Source organism: Ctenocephalides felis, unplaced genomic scaffold (genome assembly GCF_003426905.1).
Source record: "Ctenocephalides felis isolate EL2017-DRISC unplaced genomic scaffold, ASM342690v1 CF-g0.4_SCAFFOLD_01604, whole genome shotgun sequence".
Taxonomy (NCBI): domain Eukaryota; kingdom Metazoa; phylum Arthropoda; class Insecta; order Siphonaptera; family Pulicidae; genus Ctenocephalides; species Ctenocephalides felis.
In genome coordinates, this window is record NW_020537758.1 from 5,446,755 (window position 1) to 5,469,977 (window position 23,223).

A 23,223-nucleotide genomic window follows, 5' to 3' on the forward strand; every position below is an offset into this window, starting at 1 on the left:
TTTATTAAAATTCAATATTAATACAATATAGGAATAAAAATAACTTTTATCATCAATAACTTAAATAGCCGAGTGGTTTAAGGGACCGCATACTCGGTGAAATCGCTCTGGAGGCAGGCACAAGGTGAGACGGATCGAATCCGGCTGAAGGCGACGACAAGGAACTCTGAAGCAGAAAAAATGGAGCAGTGCTGGTGAACGGCTGTTGGCGAGCGCAAAGGGTCCTGAAACGAACACACCAAGTGATGGTCAACCTGAGGTCCATGATGCGAGGGGTCACACGCAGAGAGACACATTGCGGAAGATGCATGCCGAACCCAGAAATCTACCCCAAAAACCACAACATGCGAAAAAAACAACACCAAAAAAGGAAAAAAAATGTGAAAAAAAGCGAAAAAAAGGGAAAAAAATGGAGAGAGGAGGAGGAGGAGGAGGAAGGAGAGGGTGGAGGGCCTAAAAAAAACCCCCTAAGTCCCAGGTCAATTTTTCTCTTTTCTGTTCAGCGTTGAAACTTTTTTATGTTTTTTTAGTGTTCCCTCACACCAATTCCCAAAACCAACACTCGAATGAAATCAAGTCCACGTTGAAATTTTCACAACGAGAAAAAATTACTGGGACTTAGTTAAAATATTTAACTTTTCCCCAATAAAATTTTCTCGTTGTGAAATATTCAATGTGAGCCTCATTCATTCGAATGTTGGCTTTGGGATAATACAGCATGCAAAAATAACTCGTCTCTCTTAATTGAAAAGGTTTCACAAAATTTGGACTTAGAAAAAAAAAAATTATTCGAGAGAATTATTTACTTAATCGATGAAATGAAATGATAATAATCGAATCAAAATTGTTTATACGACTTGATAAAACATGTGAAACCTTTACAATTAATCGAGACAAAAACAAATTTAGTTGACTTGAATAATATACAAATTATTAGAAAAAGCCATAAAAGAAATTCAATAAAACATGTAAAATGAAATAATGAAAAATGTTTGAAAACTTGAACATTAAAAACTTCAAAACTGTTTAAAGCTGATTTTTATCCTTTAGAAATCGAGTTAAATAATTTTTACAATTTAAATCAAATAATAAACTTGTAAACAAAATTATGATTTGTCTATCATTCAAGTCAACTCTTTGAAACTTCGATTGCATGTCTTGATCAAAATTGTTTTTAGCAACAAAAGAATAAAAATCTATAATTTTGCTATGCAGCAATTATTCAAAATAAAATTACAGTAAAAGTCTTTTAAAAGCTTAATTTAATTTACAATTTGGTAAGTCGTATTAAATATTTGAAATAATTTGATCAAAACCAACAATCGTGTTATCCAATAAATAAGAATGTACATGCAGTCAATATCGTTACAGGGAAAACACATTATTCTTGATACTGGAAATGTCAAATACAAATACAAATATTTTTTCTGTATAACAATGAACAAGAGGTGTGACAAAAAAGAGATATTTTATAAAGAAATTTGTAATTTGTAACAAAATACCATCAATTTAGGAGTTACCTAAGGAAGGATGCTAAGACCTCTTCAACAAATAAGTAATCGATGCTTACAAAAAGCTGTATTGGTTAACTAATAATTTGGTAACTAAAATTTAATATATAAGAATTTTGAATTCTACACAAAATCAGCTCATTGTGTTGTTATAGAACAAAAGAATTTCTGATAGACTATTTATGGAATTGTAATAATATAAATTACTTTCAATGTCTTTGATACATACGAAAAGTACAAACTTTTATCTTTTATATTGATTTAAAACATTCCTAAATTTTAATTCATAAGTAAATTAAAAAAACTGAATCAACATGTTTTCCCCATAACAAATTAAATATGAACATAGTCTTCTATACATATGTCTGCCATATTAATTTAAAATCTTTTATTAGCATAATAGTTGTAGTTGAATAAATAAAAGATAAATTGTATTTTATACATTAAAAATAAATAAAGTGAACCTTATTGAAAATGATATTGACTCAAATATTATAATATAAACATTATTTTTAGCAGATATATATTAATAATGCACGAGCCAGAAAATATTCCACTAAAATATATACAGACTGCTTTATAAATGATATCAGATAACAAAGCGACAATTTCTTGAAGCACATTCAAATTAATTTCATTTAATATGAAAAACAAGCATAAACTACATTATTAATAAAAAATATTATTGGTACAAGCATAAAAAGTAGCATGTAATCCGAACTCGGTCATTAATTATAAACCTATTCAGAAAATAAATTATGAGTAATATTTCTTCATTTATTTCTATTGACATTATAGTTTCACTAAAGATGACAAACAATATTGTGTTGAAGTAAAGATTTTCAAAATCATTTGACTGCTTTAAATTCAAAATTAGAAGATCTCAATGCATATATATATATATATATATATATATATATATATATATACACACATAAGATAAATATTGATTATTTCAAACACTATAGACACAACATATATGATACGATAAATGCCTGTATATAATTCCAGAAATATATCCTTTGACTCGCTTTGTATAAAACATGCTTTGCACTTACATTGTTCGATATCCTCTATAGCAGCTCCCAGAACACAAATCCAATACTCGAACCACCTCTAGAGCATCTGCCAGAAATCTCAAGTACTCGACACAAAATCACTACTTTAGAACCACTACATAACTTTAGTCTTTTACAAGTCTATTCGACCTGTTGCAATTGGCCGAGTAAAGTCTTTACACAATACACGACACACGACTTACATTAGAGACTTTCGTGAATTTAGAATTCGATAATAAAGAGATATGTGTTGGAAGTACTCAAATATAAATTATACATTTTACAATTGCATATATATAAATAAAGGATACATTGGCGCTGTAAATGAATTAATAACCTACAAAAGCACATATATAAATTATACAAATTCACAATTACATGTATATATTTAAAGGATACGAAAGTCGCTGTAAATAAAATGCTTACTTATAAAATTGACTCAAAATGGAGGCCCTGAAAGAGATACTTATAAAACTATACAAGGCACTTCCACACACATACACTTTTTGGATTTTAATTAACGTTTCACGATAAATTTATTATACCAAAATGATCTACTGAATTAATTACACGTTTTGATGCATAAATTAATTAAAACTAATCAAGGATTTAATTAAAAAAAACGTTAATTAACGCTAGCACATGTTAATTCGCGAAAATCTGTTTGACAATTCAACAACTTGAAGTTATCAACCTGTGTTAAAATGACTGTCGTCACTTGTACAACTTAAGGCGCGAAATTCAAATAAAAAAATAACCCTAGAGCAACTTGGTATAATTTAAAATGTCAATTGAAAATAATAAATAATTCATGCCACTTTAAATTCAACGATAGGTGCATTTACTTATTTAATTTGTTGTATCTTTTCAACCGTTTGTCCAAAATAAATGAAATATTTGGCAAATTTATACAGAATTGAATTATATATAATATTTTCTAACATTATAAAACTCTAAAGCAACTTATGTACTTTAAAATGCCAACTGAAAATGTATAAATTATCTTTTACATTCAACAACTATAATTATAAATTTATTAGCACCTCAGAGACAGATGCATTCATTAAGTAAATTTATTACAATTTTTGCACCGCTTGTTTAAAATAAATGAAATATTTGGCAGATTTGTACAAAATTAAATTATCTACAACATATTTTCTAACATTCTCATCTAACAACTCAACTGAAAGCATAAAATCATTCTGAACTTTCTAAAAAGTATCAATGAAGAAACTGAAGCATTTATTTATTGCAACTCTTATAACTTTTAAACCGTTTGTCTAACATAAATGAAATATTTGGTGCATATGCACAAAATTAAATTATCTACAATATTTATTAACATTATGAAACGACATTATTCTTGTTTAAATAAAAAATGTATTATTCTTCAACTACAAAAATATTACAAAAACAAATAAAATAATAAATTAAATTGCAAAGTTCTTCTATCCAACACAGGGCAGCATTTGTTTATTTATATTCAGGTTTTCCTTCAGAGTTCCATGTAGTTTTAACTTTTTTGAAGGCAAAAGTCATATATAAAGCTGGAAAAAATATATATACAATTAAAATATATATATATATATATATATATATATATAAATATATATACTTACAAATAGCTTCCCATTCACTCTTAGACAAAGTACCAATTTTTTGAAACTTCTTCTCCCGATGTGTCTTCTCATAATAATTCTTTGCATGCTCGTATTCACTCTCAGCCCCACTCAAAGACGAGTTAGCAAATGCCGGATAAGTCTCCAAAGCTTGGATCTTCGTCAACATATATGCACCATTATTACTGGGTGATACTCGTTCAAACAATTCTTCAAACGTTTCTTTAGACTCCAATTCCAGACCGTATTTTTTAGCTAATTTAACTAAAGTTGGAAAATGTACTAAAAACTCTGGGCAATTCACAACGCCTTCAAGTTGAAATAAATATTTTGCACCGAATAAAGGCACTTTATTAGAATCATCGAATTGGAATTCAATATTATACACTTCGTTGCCGAAACTGGATGCTCCACAAGCTTGTTTACGTGCCATGATTTCATTAGCATTAGGAATAGTACCGATAAAGTATCCTCCAGGTCTGAGGCACTCAGAAGCATTTTGTAGCATACGTTCGGCTTGTGGAAGTGTTTCAAAACAATAGTGGAACGCAAATTGGCAACTGACTAGATCTAGTGATACTGAAGGGTCTTGATATTGTTCTCGTAAACGAATTAAGGTGCAATCACTAGCTATAAACTCGGCTGTGAATAGTTTAGGGAACCTGCTGTTGTCGTTTTTGGCTTTCAAGTCTTCATAACGTGTCTTGCATTGGTCAACGGATACGTCAGCGATGTCTGCACATATTAGGTGTGTTATTTTAGATTTTTGCCACTTGTACAAGTCACCACCTTTACCACAGCACATGTCTAGGACTCGTAAAGGTACACCTACTTTGTTGGAAGTGACTTTCTCGATGTACTGACTTATTAACATGCTTTTGATCCAGTTATTGAAATTACGCATAAAATAAATACGTGTTTTGGTCCTTGCATTCAAACCTATCTCTTCTATCTTGTTATAATGATTAGCGACAAGATTACTCATAGAATCAGGATTGTAAATAAAGTTACTCTGTTCATCCTTAACCTCACTTTCGTCAGTTTTAAGTCTTTTTTCCGCATCGTTAGAATTGTCACTAGAAGGCGTCAATGGTCTTTTTAATATCTTATTACATTCTACATCTTTTATCACACTGACACGTCCTTTTGTGTCTTGAATTTTGAGCACTTCGTCATCGGTTTCGTCTTTTTCGTCGTTTACCAAACTTGCTAAGGCGTCGTCCAGGCTGATGCAGTCTTCAGGGTCTTCAACGTTGGACATTTTGTGGTCGATGTAATATTCGGAGATATTACTTAAATGAGATTTAAATTATAATATCATGTCGATAGGAATTGTGAAATCGCTTTGCCAATTGAGGTTGACAGTTGGCGACTTGCGGCCATGTTGGTAAATGAGGGGCGGCCATGTTGAAATTTTTGACAGTTCGATTTTGACAGTTCAGTTTTGAGAGTTCAATTTTGACAGTTCAGTTTGACAGTTGATTTCAAATTGTAATTATAACAGAGTAATACATTATTTTGTAATAATAATAAAACTAGCATTTAATTATAATATATAATTTTATTATTTGTTGAAACCTGTATTAAAATAATATGTGAAACTTGATGAAATTTGTAAATTTCATAACTTATTATTTATTTACTTGATTCCTTATTAGTAGGCTTATTAGTTGCCTATAATGGCATTTGTTTATATATTTATATACTATATTTATATTTATCTGTAAGCCTACTAAAAAAATCAGATAAACAATTAATTGTTTATATTAATTTAAATTTGACATTTCCAAAAAAATTCTTAATATTTATATATTTATTTTTATACATTTATATTTAATTATGGACGAAGTTTACGACAATAATGCATCTGCTAGTGGAAAAAGTATAACTTTAAAATTAAAAATAATTTATTTAGATTTAATACTAATTAAATTCCCAAAAAATATATTTATATCAAAAGTCTTTAAAAAATATCTCCAAAAAATCAGTATAAAATTACATTTATGGAAAGATCAGCAGAGCCTTTTTTTAAATCTAGAATTACATACCACGCCTGGTTCAATAAATACTTCATTTTTCATTTATCTATTTCTGCTGCAGATGATACTCCAGCATTTGCAGAACCAAAAATACAATCATCACCAATCGTCGAAGGGCCAGAATATAAATTCCCAGATGTCCACGTCAGTCTTGGCCAAATGCTTTTTGAAGGAATGGCCGAATACGAAGAAAAATTCTGCCACGTGAGAAAAAAACTAAAAACTTTGTATTAAAATTACCATTTGTTGTGGATATTTTTTTTTCTAGGAGTCCATCGAATCTAGGGCCAAGTCCACTTTTGCAGAATGGAGAAATAGGGCTATACAGTTGGCCCAATGTTTAATGGCTTTTGAAAAAGAAGACGAGGATGAAGTTTTGATGCTTTGTGCTCCTTGGTCTAGTGATACTTTTGATGTCATTGTTGCCTGCCAACTTGCTGGCCTTGTTTTGCTTCCAGTTGAATATGGATTGGGACATTGTGAGTAGATATTGAAACTTTTCTGTTAGATAGGTAGAGACTAGATAAACTTTACTACGATTCCATGCCAACACCCCGATATAAAAGTTTGGAATAAAACCAATAAACCAACTAGTTGGTTTGGTATTTAGCCTTGAGGCAAGTTACATGAACTTCCCGATATGTGTAAATAATCGACTAAATCAATAAAAACTAAATTAATTTATGAGTGATTAAAAGTATTCCGAGTGGATTTATTATACATAATTGAAAACGAGCGAACACTTTGACACGGTGTATTTTCTAAAAGTAAATTTTCAGAAATCAACAATTGTTATAATTGAACTAGTTTCCATAGGACTTTAATGGCTTGATAAGTTCATTAAAACCAAGTACTCTATCGTTATACCAAGTAAAATCGTCCAATTTCAATTTTAATAAACGTCAAAAAACTACTCATTTTCTTAAACTTTGATGAATGTTTAAAATTAAACTACTTGTCGTAAGGCCTTAATATTACAGTAAGTTGTATAAGACATTGATATATAGCCAAAAAAAGTTCCATAAAAATCGGCTTAAATTTTTTTTCAACAGTAAATTACAAGAAAACGGCTCGGTAGATTTTCACCTAAAACTAATCAGTATTATTCCCAACTAATATCTTTCGAACAGTTTATGATTTTTCAAAATCGGTTCGGTAGGATGAGCTTAAATGTGAACGAAAAGTTTAACACTTTTTTTCAAATTACAAAGAAACGGCTTGGCAGATCGTCGCACAAAACGATAGTTCTCACCGAAATACATCAAATGGCTTTTAAATTTCTAAAATCGGTTCAGGCGTTTTTGAGAAAACGTCGATCAAAAGTCTAATTTTGACAAATGCCAAAAAAACGATACCAATTTTTGCAAACTTTGACGAATTTTCAAAGTTAAACCAATTGTCGTAGGGCCGTAATATTTTAGTATGATCTAGAACAGGCATCGGCAACCTACGGCACGCGTGCCAGGCTTGGCACGCGAAGGGATTCTGAATGGCACGCTACAAAGGAATTAGGAAAATCGCAAATATATCGAGACGAAGTGATTTTTAAATAAGAGAAAATGTTGAAAATAAGAGAGAAAGTTTGATTATAATGTGGTTCGCTAATTTCATGAAAATCTGCGCGAAGGTTGATTGAGACCGCATTCGGAGTAAAAGGGATGAAACATGTGCAGTGCCGAGTAGTTATCGAAGCGGCCTTCACGAAGCTGAATGCTGGAGTATCACTCGCCCCCCCCCCCCCTCTTTCTCGTTTATCAACTGCGAGTGCTGCGCACCATTTGCTTGTGTGCTTGTGCGGTGGGCTTAAACTTGCGCAGTTAAACTTGCATTTCGTTTGGTCGCTACTTTTCGTTCTAACTTTTTTTGTGAAGACTTGTATCTTATTGATTTTATATTTGTTATAATTCATTCGTATTTAATAAAATGGAGAGTAAGAAACAAAAATTAGATGTTCGCGGTTTTCAAGACTGTTGGACGAATGAATATGGATTTATATAACAAAAGGATCGTGCTGTATGTGCGATATGCCGCGAAAGTGTAGTATGCCGCACGTCAAGTGTACAAAGACATTTCCAAACCAAACATCAGTCCACATTTAATAACAACGATGAGAAATGTGAAACTATAAAGAAAGCTGTTTCTTGTTATAAGAAACAAATAATTTTTTTTTGTGGAATGACTGGAACGAAGGCTAAAGCGACAGAATGCAGCTTCGCAATTGCTCATTGCATAGCTGCCAAAGGCAAACCCTTTACAGATGGAGAATATATAAAGGAAATTTTTATAAAAAGTGCTGAAAAGTTGTTTAGCGATTTACCTAACCAACAAACCATATTATCCCGAATTCAAGAAATACCGGCTTCTGCGCGAACAATTGAAAGAAGAATAACTGAAATGGCAGACAATGTAACAACAAAACAGAATGCTGGATTACAAGAAGCTGTTTCATTTAGTGTTGCTGTTGATGAAAGTACCGACGTAAATGATATTGCGCGACTTGCAGTATTTGCACGGTATTGTGATAAAGATCAAGTTCATGAAGAATTGTGTACTTTGATTCCTCTGTCTGGGACAACTAAGGGGGAGGATATTCTTTCTTCATTCATAAGTTATTTTGACAGCAAGAACATTAATGTCAAAAAAATATTTTCTGTAACTACTGACGGCGCAGCTGCAATGATTGGCAAAGATAGAGGATTTGTCAAACTTCTTGAAAATCATATTGGACATAAAATATTGAACTTCCATTGTATAATACACCAGGAAAGTTTAGTTGCCAAAATTTCATCACAGCGCTTAATTCCTGTAATGAACACTGTTGTTAAAATAGTTAATTTTATAGTGTCTCGCTCTTCACTAACACACAGACAATTTAAATCTCTTTTAGAAGAAATGGAAAGTGAATATGTTGACCTTCCCTCATACAGCCATCGTTGGCTTAGTCGAGGCAATGTCTTAAATAAGTTTGTGTCATGTCTGGAACCCATCAAAGTTTTTCTTAACGAAAAGGAACAACATTTCCCCGAATTGAACGATGAAGAATGGTTAGGCAAATTAATGTTTCTGACCGATGTAACAAATCATCTAAGTGAACTAAACTTGAAATTGCAAGGAAAGCGCCAAACAGTGCTCGAATTATTTGAATATTGGACAGCATTTGCGTCAAAATTAAATATATTTTTACGTGATATTAACACGAGCACCTACAAATACTTCCCAAATGTGAGAGCGCTTGCAAATGAATCGACCGTAAACAACAATGAACTCAAAACCTACGTTGAAGCACTTAAAGATGAATTTTGCAAAAGATGCAAAGATTTTGAAGCTTATGTGCCTATATTTTCCTTCCTCATACAGCCAGATTTAGATTCATCAACAATACCGTTCGATTGTCCAATTTTCGAGTGGATGAATGTTGATAATTTCGAAATGGAAATTATCGAACTAACATCGTCAGAATTATGGAAAACAAAATTTAAAGAACTACAAAAAAATCTAGAAGATGACTCTATAGAAAAATCGACGGTCATATTAAATTGTTGGATGTCATTGCCGGAAAGATTTATTTGTTTAAAGAAAATTGCATGCGCTCTCCTTTCAACTTTTGGTTCCACATATCTTTGTGAACAAATTTTTTCACACATGAAAAATATTTTGAGTTCACAAAGAAGTCGTTTAACAACTGAACATTCAGAATCATGTGTGAAATTAAAAGTAACAAATTATACCCCGGATATTGAATTGTTAAGCAAAAATGTACAGGGACAAGGTTCACATTAAAATTGTTTAGTTTATGTTAGAATTGTAGGTTATTTGTTAATAAATATGTTTAAAAGATAAATTTGGTTTTAATTCATCTCTCCTAGAACCTAATTATATATTTCAGAATCAGGGGCGTAACTACCGCCGTATCAGCCATATCAGCCCCAAGCCAGGGGGGCCCCCAACGTCCGTAAGCAAATATTAATAATAAAAAAATTATTTCACAAAAAGCGAATTAATCGTGAAAAATTTGTTCAGTGAAATTTAATTTCATTAAGATGTAAAATTATTGTTTTAAAGTGTATTTTTCCGGGCCATGGGGGCCCAACCTGCCCAAATATTAATAGAATCTTACGAATTTTTATCTTATTTTACAAATAACAAAAGTTAAAATAATCATGAAAACTTCCTTGCAACTAAATTTAATTTCGAATAAAACATGAGCGTGTAAAATGTAAAAATATAAAGAGAGTTGCGATTGCGATAGAATAGAAAACTAGCATTTTATTAAGTCATTTTGTGCAAATTAAAAAATTAAAATTAATTCAGCAGTTTGCTAAATGTCTCGAAAAATTATCAAAGGAATGGAGCGTAAACGACTGTTTTCAAAAACAAAAGGCAAAGTATAGCAACCCGTAATCTTGTTTCAAACTCAACATATACTATTTATAAATATACATATGAATTTCTGAAATTAAACAAAGATCAGAGACTTCGACTCAATTAGTATGTTCGAATAATTACAACTTGAGTAATTTAGCAAAAACACCTGTCTTCATGAAACTTTCGTCTAAATACAGTAAGATCATCTCTGTTAATTTTTATAACCAATTGTAAACACTCGAAAAATATGTCTAAAATATGAAAATCAATATTTATTATATCGCTGTCAAAATTCAATACTTTTGCTTAAAATTTTCCCGAAGTAATTTTTGCATACAATTTACCCAGTTTCAACCGCAAATGCTGAAAAAAGTTTTTCAAAAATAAAACTGATACAAAATTAGCTAATTAGTTGTAAGTCTTAGGAAACTTTGCTTGTATTTCCCGATATGTGTAAATAATCGACACAATCAATAAGAATTTAGATTTATTCCAAATTTTTTGATTTTTTAAAAGAAAAAGAGGTCCGGGGGATATAATCCGAACAGTTCTTGATTTTGAAACGAGGGCGAAAATTTTAGCACTCTTCTCCTAATTTCGAGAAATCGGCTCAGCCTATCGTTGTAAACAAACATTTTCTGGCAAAAAAATTTGAACATTTCTTTCAGGAAGTTAAATACTTCTATGATACACAAACAGCACTCAGATCATTATTGTTCATAGAAGCAGAAACTTTATCCCCAAAAAAATTTTGATACAGGGCCCCGCCAATGCACGCTACGTCCTTGTTCAGAATTAAGGCGGCACTCTGAATCATATTGGTACAGTGGCTTGGCACACCACAGTTAAAAGGTTGCCGACCCCTGATCTAGAAGACTATACTATCTACTATCTACAAAAAAATAATAATGAAAATCGTCGAAAAAAATTTTTTTAACACTTCATTACAAGAAAACGGCCCGGCCGATCTTTACCAAAAAGTAATCAGCACGATTCCCAATCAATACTTTTCGAACGGTTTTTGAATTTTCATAATCGGTTCAGAATTGCGGGCTAAAACGTGGACGAAAAATTTTTCACTTTTTTGCTATTTATAAAAAAAACGTCTCGGCCGATCGTCGCACAAAACTGACAAACGATAGTTCTCGTCGAGATACATCGAATGGCTTTTAAATTTTTTAAATCGGCTCAGCCGTTTTCGAGAAAACGTCGATTTACTGCAAAAAATCTGTTCACATACACGCACACACACACACACATACACACACACATACTTTTTCTAATTTTGGTCTCATTCGATTCAGAATGGCTTGAAACGTCGAGAAATCATAAAATTAGCGAATCGGATTTTTTTATGAAAACATAAACTTCTCCTTCGGGAAGTTAAAAAAATGTCCCGAATTTTCTATTCAATTCTAAAGAAAATGAAAGGTCGATTTCAAAGTCGTTTTATTCGAAACTTTTATATCGGGGTGTATATAGCTGTTGGCATGGAATCGTGGCAAATTTTATCTAGTTTCTCCCTATGTAACCGAAAAGGGGTGCTTCACCTTGATATTTGTAAGTAATTTGACAAAAACCAAAAAAACCTTTAGTATCAGTATTTGGACCAACACAAAAAATCTGAATCCTCTACCTTATTTTCCAGCCAAACCCAATCCTTCACCACCTGTTTTTTTTTACTCTTTTAGGTGATATGGCACATCTCCTGAACTTAGCACGTCCCCAATGGATTTTTTGCGATGTCAAACAAATGCCCAATATATCAAGATGTGTTTCAACCCTTGGTTTATCCATTCGTGGTTTAGTGCATTTTGGTAAACCTTGTGATGCTGAAGATCCTTGCAAACCTTGCGAATGTAGACCAACTTGTGACCCAAAAAACGCAGGCAAATAGAAATATATATATATATACATACATACATATATATATATATATATATATATAATATATTTATATATATATATATATATAAATTTATTTATATCTAGATGTTTCTATTTATGGTGAATGGGTGTACGAATTTTTGGGCGAATCCTGCGAGTGTCTACCAACTGGTGAAGAATGCATTTGTGAAGAACAAGAAGCTGATAATACAAAGACATGGTAAAAAAAAATGATGGCACATTTTCTTTATTTAATTGTTTGATGATATTTCATTATTTTGTAGTAAAGCTTCGGTGACGTCCAAATGCTCCTGTTTTCCTGGATCTACTTTAAAACCATGTGGGGTAAGAATAATAAACTAGTGGTGTATGGCATCGTGCCTTAAGGCAAAATGCTGGAACTTTCCGTACCGTAATAAAATAATCTAGAAATTTTAAACGTTTTCAAATATATTATTACAAATACTGTAACTTTCATTATTTTTGCTATCTTGTTATATCCGAGCAAATCAAATGTAAATCATAAATCAATGTGTGCGGTTACAAATTTTTATCGACAATTTCGCGAACACGGATCAACTGATTTGAATAATTCAATTCTTACTGATAAGGAGACGTGCTGATTAGTTTTTGACAAAAGCAGGTCCTGCCGTTTCAGAGATATGGGGCAAAAAGTGCCAAAAATGGTATTTCAGTTTTTGAAATAACGGAGCGTCGGATTTGAATAATTCAAAAAAACATTTTACTTGCATTGACAAAATGAACAACTGGTAAAATTTTTGGAAAGGCAAGTCCAGCGCCTTCGGAGATCCAATAAAAGAGTAAAAAATAATGCCTATAAATAATATATACATCGTATTACCAGATATTTTATAAAGATTGTAATAATAATTGTAATTGTTTTATAATTCGACTCCAAATCATCTATGCGGCGCGATTGCTTAAAATTTTTCAATTTTTTCAAAATAAATCAAAATACAAAAAATCATAATATAAAAAAAATCAAATTTTTCAAAAAAGTCAATTTTTTTGGAAAATTTCAAAATTTCTCAGAAATCTATTTTTTTTTCAAAGTTTTGCAGTTTTTTTTTTAATAATTTAGTCTTCAGTAAAGAAAGTTCCAGTAATTTGCCTTAAGGCCATTTTAATTTTGGATTGAAAGTTCAAAAAATTACCCAGGCTAAGCACAGTCTAAGCGCCACTCTGGTACAAATGTTTACCCAAGTGTGTTTAGACTTGAAACACTTTTCCAATTTTGTGGGAAAATTATTGAAAAATGTGAAAATGCCGCCAAGCTAAGCACAGTATAAGTGAAAATGTCGCACAAAATTATTTGCAAATGCGTTTAGACTGTGACTATACGGAAGCACTTTTTCAATTTTGTGTAAATTTGGCAACTATTTTTTTTTTTTGAAATTAAATTCGAAATGAAGTGACGATTGTTAATGTAATAATTGATTTATGATTTACATTTGATTTGCTCAAATTTAACAAGATGGCAAAAATAATGAAAGTTACAGTATTTGTAATGATATATTTGAAAACGTTTAAAATTTCTCGATATATATTTCATTACGGTACGGGAAGTACCAGCAATTTACCTTAAGGCACGATGCCATACTCCACTAGTTAACTTTTTTGGTTACAACTTTTTTGGTTTTGTATTGTGCATTTTGGTTTTACGCTGATGAAACTTAGAAAGATACACCAAACACTGATTTCTATCTATTTTTTTTCTTTTTTTAGTCTTGTTCAATGTGTTCATGTACCCCATCCCTAAAAACCCTTCAATCGATCTGTTCGCATCAAAGTCCACATCCCAAGGCAGATGATGCTGGGCCAAGTGCTGATGCTGATACGGAACCATCAAATGATGGAACCAACTCTACTGCCACTTCTGGAGAAATTTTGAGCATTTCTGAATTTAGAACCAGGGGCGGTGATGGAGAGGCATCCGATTTCAAGTAAAAGATTAAACTTTATACCATAATTCAAAGTTTCACTTACTCAAGTATGGACACACCATGGTATTTTATTAACTAGATCATTACCATTTTTTGTAAAATCCTGATCTTTTTCTTGCTTAGCATTTTTTTAATTTTATAATTAGTGGTGAGGATCACTATGATTAATTTGATAAAAGTGGAATGTAAATTATAAATGTTTCATCACCATAAGATATGTGAATAAAACCACTATTTAATTTATGATATATATTGAACTTTACTCTACAACCTTCTTCTCTCATAACATTTGCTAGTCTCTCTCAATTATTATAAGTTACAGGTATTTATAATCATACCATTGTATCCCCTACTTCAAAGGGTCTCAGGTTAAATAGAAAGGCCCTGATTAAATCTTGACCAATTAGTTTAATTAATTTATTAAAAAATTAATTATTTATTTATTTAATTTTAGACCAAGGGAAGTGGAGGAGCCAGAAATTGCAGCAGCCGTACTATTCGTTTGTTACGGACAAGGAGGACATCCCAAACTATTTATTTTGACCCACTTCAACATGATTTATCAAATGGAATATTTTTTGTAAGTATATTAGATTTATATCTTCTATATATATAAAAATAAGTCGGGTTTTCCTTCCTGACGAAATAACTCCAGAACGCACGAACCGATTTCGACAATTTTGCATTCGTTGGAAAGGTCTCGGACCCCGCAAGGTTTATAGCTAAGAAAATTAGTCGTGCATGGCATCGTGCCCTAATGCAAATTGCTGGAACTTCACGCGCCGTAATTAAAAATTCGAGTAATGACATTAGTGAGAATTATCAGAATTATGCTTGGTTAAGCCAACGAACAACTCTTGCCGCAAAGAATAATGATGTACACGCACTAATCTCACCAGTCAATCAAAGATTGCTGACGATTTGATTTGACTTCAAACGATTGCAATTTCCAGTTCGCCTTGCGTTCGCAATAACAAGTCTCAAGGCCAATCGCTTAATGTTTGCGGGATAAATTTCAAATAGATTATTTAGAAAATCATTGTTTTTCACATGGGCAGTTATACGTTGCCTGTTCACGAGTTGGAAAACCATCCGCTTTGTTTGTATCAACGTCAGACCAGAAAACAAAAAATGTGGTTTACCAAAGAGCACTTCATTGAAACGGATAATTGGCGGATTCACTTTTATGTACTTAGAGAAGTTCAACTAAAAACACTTCATTTTTGTAATCGAAATAAATTCATTACTGTTGTGCAATAAAATCAAATTTTTCTTTTTCAAATATGAAACAAACAAAAAATTTCGTCATCTTTCTCACGAAACCATCTGGTGGCGAAACGGAGTTTGTCGGGTTTGCTAGTATATATATATATATATATATATAATTTTTTTTTTCAGTGCCCGTTATCAAGTGACAGACAGGGTTCTCTGTTGCTACAGCCCGGCCCAATGGGTTGGCCTAGTTTCGGCCCTTAGTGCCTGTATGGCCGGAACCCTCAACTGTTATACTGGAATTAGGTTCCAGTCCGAGACTGTACGACAGGCTATCGTACATCAGAAGGTATATATATATACACACACACACATATACATTCATTTTTTCTCAGATATGCCAAAATGTTCAGAAGCCTCTGAAACGTAAAATATGCAAAAAATTTCAATTTCGATTTTTGGACGATTATTATAACTTACCCTACGGAAAGTTAAAAAAAATTAATATATAGTGTATGCCATCTAACATTTTTCATTTTCATTTTTTTTTCATCGGTCAGCCGAGGCTTTTTTTCTTCATTTTTGAATGAAATTATTATAATAATTATTAACTGAATTAATTTCATTATTAACTGAAAGAAATTGTACTTTCAAATAGAAAAAGAAATTTTAGAAAATATTCAGTAGTTTGTAAAAAAAAAATTATTTGGCGGACCCTATATAAAAAAGTGGACATAATAAAAATATTTTGTTAAATATTAGGTTGTCAAATATCTCCCTTCCGCTTTTTTGCTCTTGGTTTATAATACAAAAAGGCGGAAGGGAGATATTTGACAACCTAATATTATTCACTTGTTTTACGACGTTTCCTACGATTTGATATAATGTAATTCTATTTATTTTTTCATTTTTGAAAATTTTAGACTTTTAGATATTATGTAGTTAGAGGCTGGAGATTGCCATCAGTTATGTGTCTTTATTGAGTAATTTTGAAGATAATCATTTTGAACGTTTCGACACTGAATGCGTGCCATTTGTCAGCATTTCTAAAGATAATATTATTCGTTTCAACACTGAAAATGTGCTACCATTGAGCTGTAATAAAGATACATCTTTATTTCTAATATCCAGATCAAATAAAATAAAAATACAATGTAAAGTGTTACAACATTTATATATATACAAATAATTTATTATAATAATTTGCTTTTTTAATAACTATGTATATAAAAACTGCCGAACAATGGGAAAGATTTATTGTCGAAACGGTTAGAATAAAAATATTTACAACTTCTAAAATTTCCTATAATTTAGGATAGTAATGTTCTGAATAAATATTTTTAAAGCTGATGAACCAAATTTAATTACTAATAATTAAAAAAAGGAATACATTGGAAATTTTTCTTTGGGTGTGTTTTAAAATGATTACGATACTAGATATGTTGATGTCTGATGATGGCATAGAGTTAGTGCCGAAACGTCTAAACTGAATATATTTTAATACTTCATGTTTGTTACATTCAACAAATATTTTTTTTCAAGTTTAGATTTTCAAATCAAATAAAAATTCTAATTTATAATAATTATATAATTTATTTATAATTTATATTTTATATATATATATATTTATATATGTATGCATTTATATATATATACATACATATATAAATATATATAAATATATATAAATATATATATATATATATATATATATATATAAATTTTATTTTCAGATAAAAAAATTAATAACATGTCCTTACCAAGTGAAGCAAATCGTGGACGATCAAGTGAGTACCGTGCAATTTTTTTTAAATTATATATTTATATATTAAATAGTTATTTGTTAATATCAAATTATATTAAAATACAATCTTTAATGTTTATATCTTGAGAATTTAATATAAATTTGTAGAGGTTTATATTATTTTATATTTTAATTTTAGTTGATGTACTATTGTGACACATCTTTGGTGTCAGATATATTTTGCAGTATGCCCATACATACGACTAATATGTCGAAAATGATGACTATGTTTCCAAAAGCGTAAGTTTATTAATAAATGTATGCATATATATATACCTATATATATATATATATATATATGTATATATATATATATATATATATATATAAATAATATAAATATAATATAATTTTTTTTAGTAAATTTCACTACTGGTACGGTTTAGTAGAAGCCGGTGGTCAGATTGCATCATGCATATCTAATTCAGGTAAAAAACATTTATTTCAATCCTTTCACTTATAATATATATTTTTTAAATTTAAATTTTAGATTCACTAGTATGTCCTGTAATGAGTTCTGGAACTTTACTTCCCGGACTTTCTGCAAAAGTGGTAAAACTTGTAAAATCTGGAGAAGTATTGGAAAACGATGAAGCCAAAAAATTAACAGGTAAAAAATAATTATATAAATATATATATACATGGTCTGTTCAAAAAGTACCCGGAATTACTAATAATTAAATTTCGCGGGTCTGGAGTGTCTGATTGTCAAAAATTTTTTTTTATTGTGTTGGTATACATGCCCCTAAAGTATGATGAAATTTTCAGCTATATTCACTGTTTACTTTGTCTGTGGTAGTCGCTAAGGTTCGACGTGTTTTTCTGAGCTCGGCGATTTTTTACAATGGAAGAATTGAAAAGTCAAAGAATTTGTATTAAATTTTGCGTAAAAAATGAAATAAAGTGTTGCAAAGTGCAAAAATTCACCAGATATGGCTCCGTGTGACTTTTTCCTATTCCCAAAGTTGAAGAGACCCATGAAAGGACGGCGGTTTTCCTCGATTGAAGAAATAAAGGCCGACTCGCTGAGAGTGCTCAAGGACATATCAAAAAGTGAATACCAAGGGTGCTTCGAAAATTGGAAAAAACGCTGGCATAAGTGTATTATATCTGGGGGGGACTACTTTGAAGGGGACCACATTAATGTAGACGAATAATAAATATTTCTTTGAAAAAACGAAAATTCCGGGTACTTTTTGAACAGACCTCGTATATATATATATATTATATATATATATATATTTAATTTTTTTTTCAGAGGATTCGAAAGCAATCGACGACGAAGCCCCAAAGGATACAACTAAGTCCAAATCCCCAAAGGATTCCAAATTGGTAGACAAATGCCAATCTATTGGCAAAGACGTTCAAGAAATTATTGTATCACGTTGTACAATCGGAGAAATTCGACTGAAATTTCCGTCATCGTATATTGTAAGTTGTTCAGTAAAAACTAGATAAAACATTTTTATTTTCATTAACTTTTCGTAGGGCAAGTTATAGTAATTGACCAACAATCGAAAATTATTATTTTTTGCATATATTTACGTTTCAGAGGTTTCTGAATATTTTGGCTGTTGTGTGTTCGGATACAAATTTAATAATATAACAAGATACCAAAAATAATGAAACTTACAGTATTTATAATGATCCATTTGAAAACATTTAAAATTCTTTGAAGTTACAGCAATTTGCCTTAAGGCAGGATGCCATGCACTACTAGTTAGCTGTAGTTATAGTAATGGACCAAAAATCAAAACTGAAAATTTTTGCATTTCTCGACGTTTTGAAGGTTTCTGAACATTTTACTGGCATACCTCAGAAAAAATGAATGTGTGTGTGTATGTGTGGGACAATTATTAGTCGACGATTTAGGGCGCACGGATCAACCGATTTGAATGGTTTAAAAAACATTCGATTCCTGTTAGTAGGGAGACGTGCTAATTAGTTTTTAGCAAAGGCAGGTCCAGCCGTTACGGAGATATAGAGCAAAGAGTGCAGAAAATAGAAATCGAGTTTTTGAGAGAACGGAGCATCTGATTTGCATGATCCAAAAAACATTCATTTTGTAATGACGGGGAAAAGTGGTTATTAGTTATTGGCAGAGGCAGGCCCAGCAGTTTCGGAGATACAAGGCTATATGTTGAAAAAATGGCAGTTTTTGAAAGAACTAAGCGTCCGATTTAAATGATTCAAAAAACTTTCTGCTTGTTTCAACAAAATAATTGCTTTTGGAAAAAAAATTTTTGTTTCAAAAAATATTTTTGTAATTTTGGATTAAAAATTCAAAAAATTATCCAGGCTAAGCACAGTCTAAGCGCCACCCTGGTACAAATGTTTACCCAAGTGCGTTTAGATTGTTTATGTAATGGAGCACTTTTCCAATTTTGTGAAAACTATTGAAAAATGTGAAAATGCCGCCAAGCTGAGCACAGTATAAGTGCAAATGTCGCACGGAATTATTTGCAAATGCGTTTAGACTGTGACTATGCCGGAGCACTTTTTCAACTTTGTGTAAATTAAGCCATTATATTTTTTTTAAATTGAATTCGATATGAAATGACGTTTGTTAATGTTCTGGAGATAAATTGATTTATGATTTATAAAATAATGAAAGTTACAGAGTATTTGTAATAATATATTTGAAAACGTTTAAAAATTCTCGAATATTTCATTACGGTACGGGAAGTTCCAGCAATTTTCCTTAAGGCACGATGCCATGCACTACTAGTTTTATTTTTATTTTAGGGTTACTGGAACGACATCCCGTCGACGAATAAAATTTTCGATAAAGATGGCTATTTGAAAACTGGCGATTTTGGATATTTTGACCATTGGGGATATATTTATATCGATAGATGCAACGAGGATATTTTTAAATACAAGGAACAACTTGTAAGATTTTATTTATACATATATATATATATATATATATATATATATTATATATATACATATATATATATATATATATATATATATATGTTAAAGAAGTTGGTTTTGATGTTGAGAAATATGAGTAAGTTTTTCAAGGGCATACATCTAATAAAAGGCAAAGATTTAGAAGTTAATCTTTAATTTTTCCAAACATTTCGACATAGGATTTTATGTCATCATCAGTGGATATAAATATGGTCTTACATTATATCCACTGATGATGACATAAAATCCTATGTCGAAACGTTTGGAAAAATTAAAGATTAACTTCTAAATCTTTGCCTTTTATTTGATGTATGCCCTTGAAGAACTTACTTATATATATATATATATATATATATATATATATATATATATATATTAATCCTTCTAGTTTACCCACGATGAACTCGAGAGAGTTCTTCTAGAACACGAAGCAGTAAAGCGCTGCTGCGTGGTCGCAGCAAGAGACGAAGACAAAGGGCATGTCCCTTTCGCCTTCGTATCCCTTCATAGTGCTTATAGGAAACTTGATGGTTTCAGGGATTTTATGGAGGCCAAACTTACTATATACATGAACGGTAATAAAAATATTATAATACTAGCCGGCCCGACAGACTTCGTCCTGTCAAAAAAAATTGTAATGTGGCGGTGTTTTGTGCCTATCTTTTTTCTATTGTTTGCAAACAATTCGGTGTGAATTAAAAATAATTAAATAAAACACTATAAGCATTTAATAGTAAGTAATTTTAATAATGTAAATCATAATTCAAAAATCAGTTCAATTTTCATTGTAGTGCTTTGTGATAAACGATGTTTTTTATTTGATTACCTGGCGCATAGACAAACAAATCTGATGGTTTTCCAATACGGGAACAAACAACATACAATTATCCATGTGAGAAACATGGGTTTTCTAAATAAATACCACAAACACTTAATGATACCATAAACGCACTGGAAACGCATTGGGATGCATGGTGCGAGAACATCTTCTGCTTTATACTATCCTTTAAATATAGTTGGTCGATATTTCGCAACATTATAATTGCCGATCCAACCTTTAATTGAAGATTGTGAGGTGACAATCCTAGCAAATCCAGCGGAGTTTAAAAACTCCGGCGGATCGTCTTGGTTAGTTGCCGAATCAACTGATTCGCCTGTAATTTGTTCTTGAATTTTGAAATTTAATTCATTTACATCAATGTTTTTGGCAGCCAATATAGCTCGTTAATTAATAGAAAGATATTTCTATGTTTATATAAATATATTCAAAATTAGATTATCAAAAACTACACAAAATGTCATGACATGGATCATCGTTTTTTTGTTAAAATTGCGTTGCCTACTCGATTAAAGAAGAAAAGGGCTGTTTTTAGGGTTTTCCCGGCAATTATTCGATTTTTGCTCGCCGTAAGAACCATCCTTGGACTTCAGCGAACATTTTAAAAAAAGATTTGGCCAAATTGGTCCAGGCGTTGTTAGAGTTATCCGCTTACCAACACATTTTGCGATCCATTTTTATATATAAGATATATATATATATATATATATATATATATATATATATATATATATTCAATAGATAAGTCCTGGATTTTTTCAATATATTGATTGTTTCTTTTCCGAACAGTAAATCCAATAATAAAAAACAATTTGTTTTTTGAAGATGTTTAATACGACGTTTCGGAACTAGGTACGTTCCATCATCAGCTTTATTCTGTCAAATACAATGTTTTTTTAAAAATATTGATTAACATTAATTAACGATGGTCAATACAGATTAATTGGAAAAAAAAAATTTATAAAGGAATGGATTATGTACCGGGGTAAAGAGTAATAAGAATTAACTAAAAAAGGTTTTATATAAAATTGAGAAGCAAAAATTATTTACCTGTAATAATTTATATATCCATATCACTAATATTTTTTTGTTAAAAACACTCGATTTTTTTGGAAGATATTTGTAGATGTTACGACTACACAAGACTTAAACACACTGATATGGATTTCTGTCTGCCAGATGTAAAGGACAATTCGGAATTCTTGGCAAAAATGATTTTTTATGGCTCTTGTTTGGTAATTTACGAAAAAAGAGGAAATATTGCTTTAGTAAATGTTGAGAAATATTATGTATATATATACATACATACATGCACATGTATATGCACACCCACATACTCATACATACATATGCACATATCTATATATTAATGTATCCACAATTATATACATGAGCATATATGCAAGTGCATGTATATAGTGTACACACAAAAACATACATATAAGTACATATATGGATGTACATATATTATAACATATATACATGTATATATATACATATTCAAAAATTATTAGGATTAATTGTTTTTAATCAGGTTTAAAAAATTTAGATATGAGTCATGAATGATATTGTGATCTGATCTTTTATTAACAAATTCGTCAAATAGTGTTACTGAGATACGAAGCAAAGAGTGCAGATAATTTAAATCGAGATAATTTTGAGAGAACGGAGTATATCCGATTTGAATGATCTAAAAAACATTCAATTTGTAATGATGGGGAGAAGTGGTAATTAGCTTTTAGCAAAGGCAGGTCCAGCCGTTTCGGAGATAAGAGCTAAATGTGCAAAAAAAGGCAGTTTTAGAGAGAGAACTAAGCGTCCAATTTAAATGATTCAAAGAACTTTTCTGCTTGTTTTAACAAAATAATTGATTTTGGAAGAAAAAAATCATTTTGTATATCGAAAATAATTCAGATTTTAATTTTAATTTTGACTATAGATCTAATATACTTTAAAACAAATAATTTCAACTTTGCATTACAGTTTATATAATTCTTATAAATGTAA

At 30.8% G+C, this 23,223-nt stretch overlaps 2 protein-coding genes across 2 annotated transcripts in view; both read right to left on the reverse strand.

Moving 5' to 3' along the window:
• LOC113372917 (cleavage and polyadenylation specificity factor 73) overlaps nt 1-23,223 on the reverse strand; it is a 49,607-nt gene that overhangs the window by 18,861 nt on the left and 7,523 nt on the right. The window lies entirely within an intron of this gene.
• Nucleotides 4,013-5,563, reverse strand: LOC113373107 (mRNA cap guanine-N7 methyltransferase-like). The gene is made up of 2 exons (XM_026613429.1): nt 4,189-5,563; nt 4,013-4,116 (listed from the first exon to the last, which is right to left on the reverse strand). The coding sequence occupies exons 1-2, from the start codon at nt 5,447-5,449 to the stop codon at nt 4,043-4,045; spliced, it is 1,335 nt and encodes a 444-aa protein (XP_026469214.1). The 5' UTR covers nt 5,450-5,563; the 3' UTR covers nt 4,013-4,042.

What these genes read in the sequence shown, in the direction of transcription:
- LOC113373107 (XM_026613429.1), bottom strand. Translation starts at nt 5,449, where the DNA reads ATGTCCAACGTTGAAGACCCTGAAGACTGCATCAGCCTGGACGACGCC. An exon ending in GAGTGAATGGGAAGCTATTT is followed by an intron (nt 4,117 to 4,188) that starts GTAAGTATATAT and finishes TATTTTTTCCAG; the next exon opens with CTTTATATATGACTTTTGCC.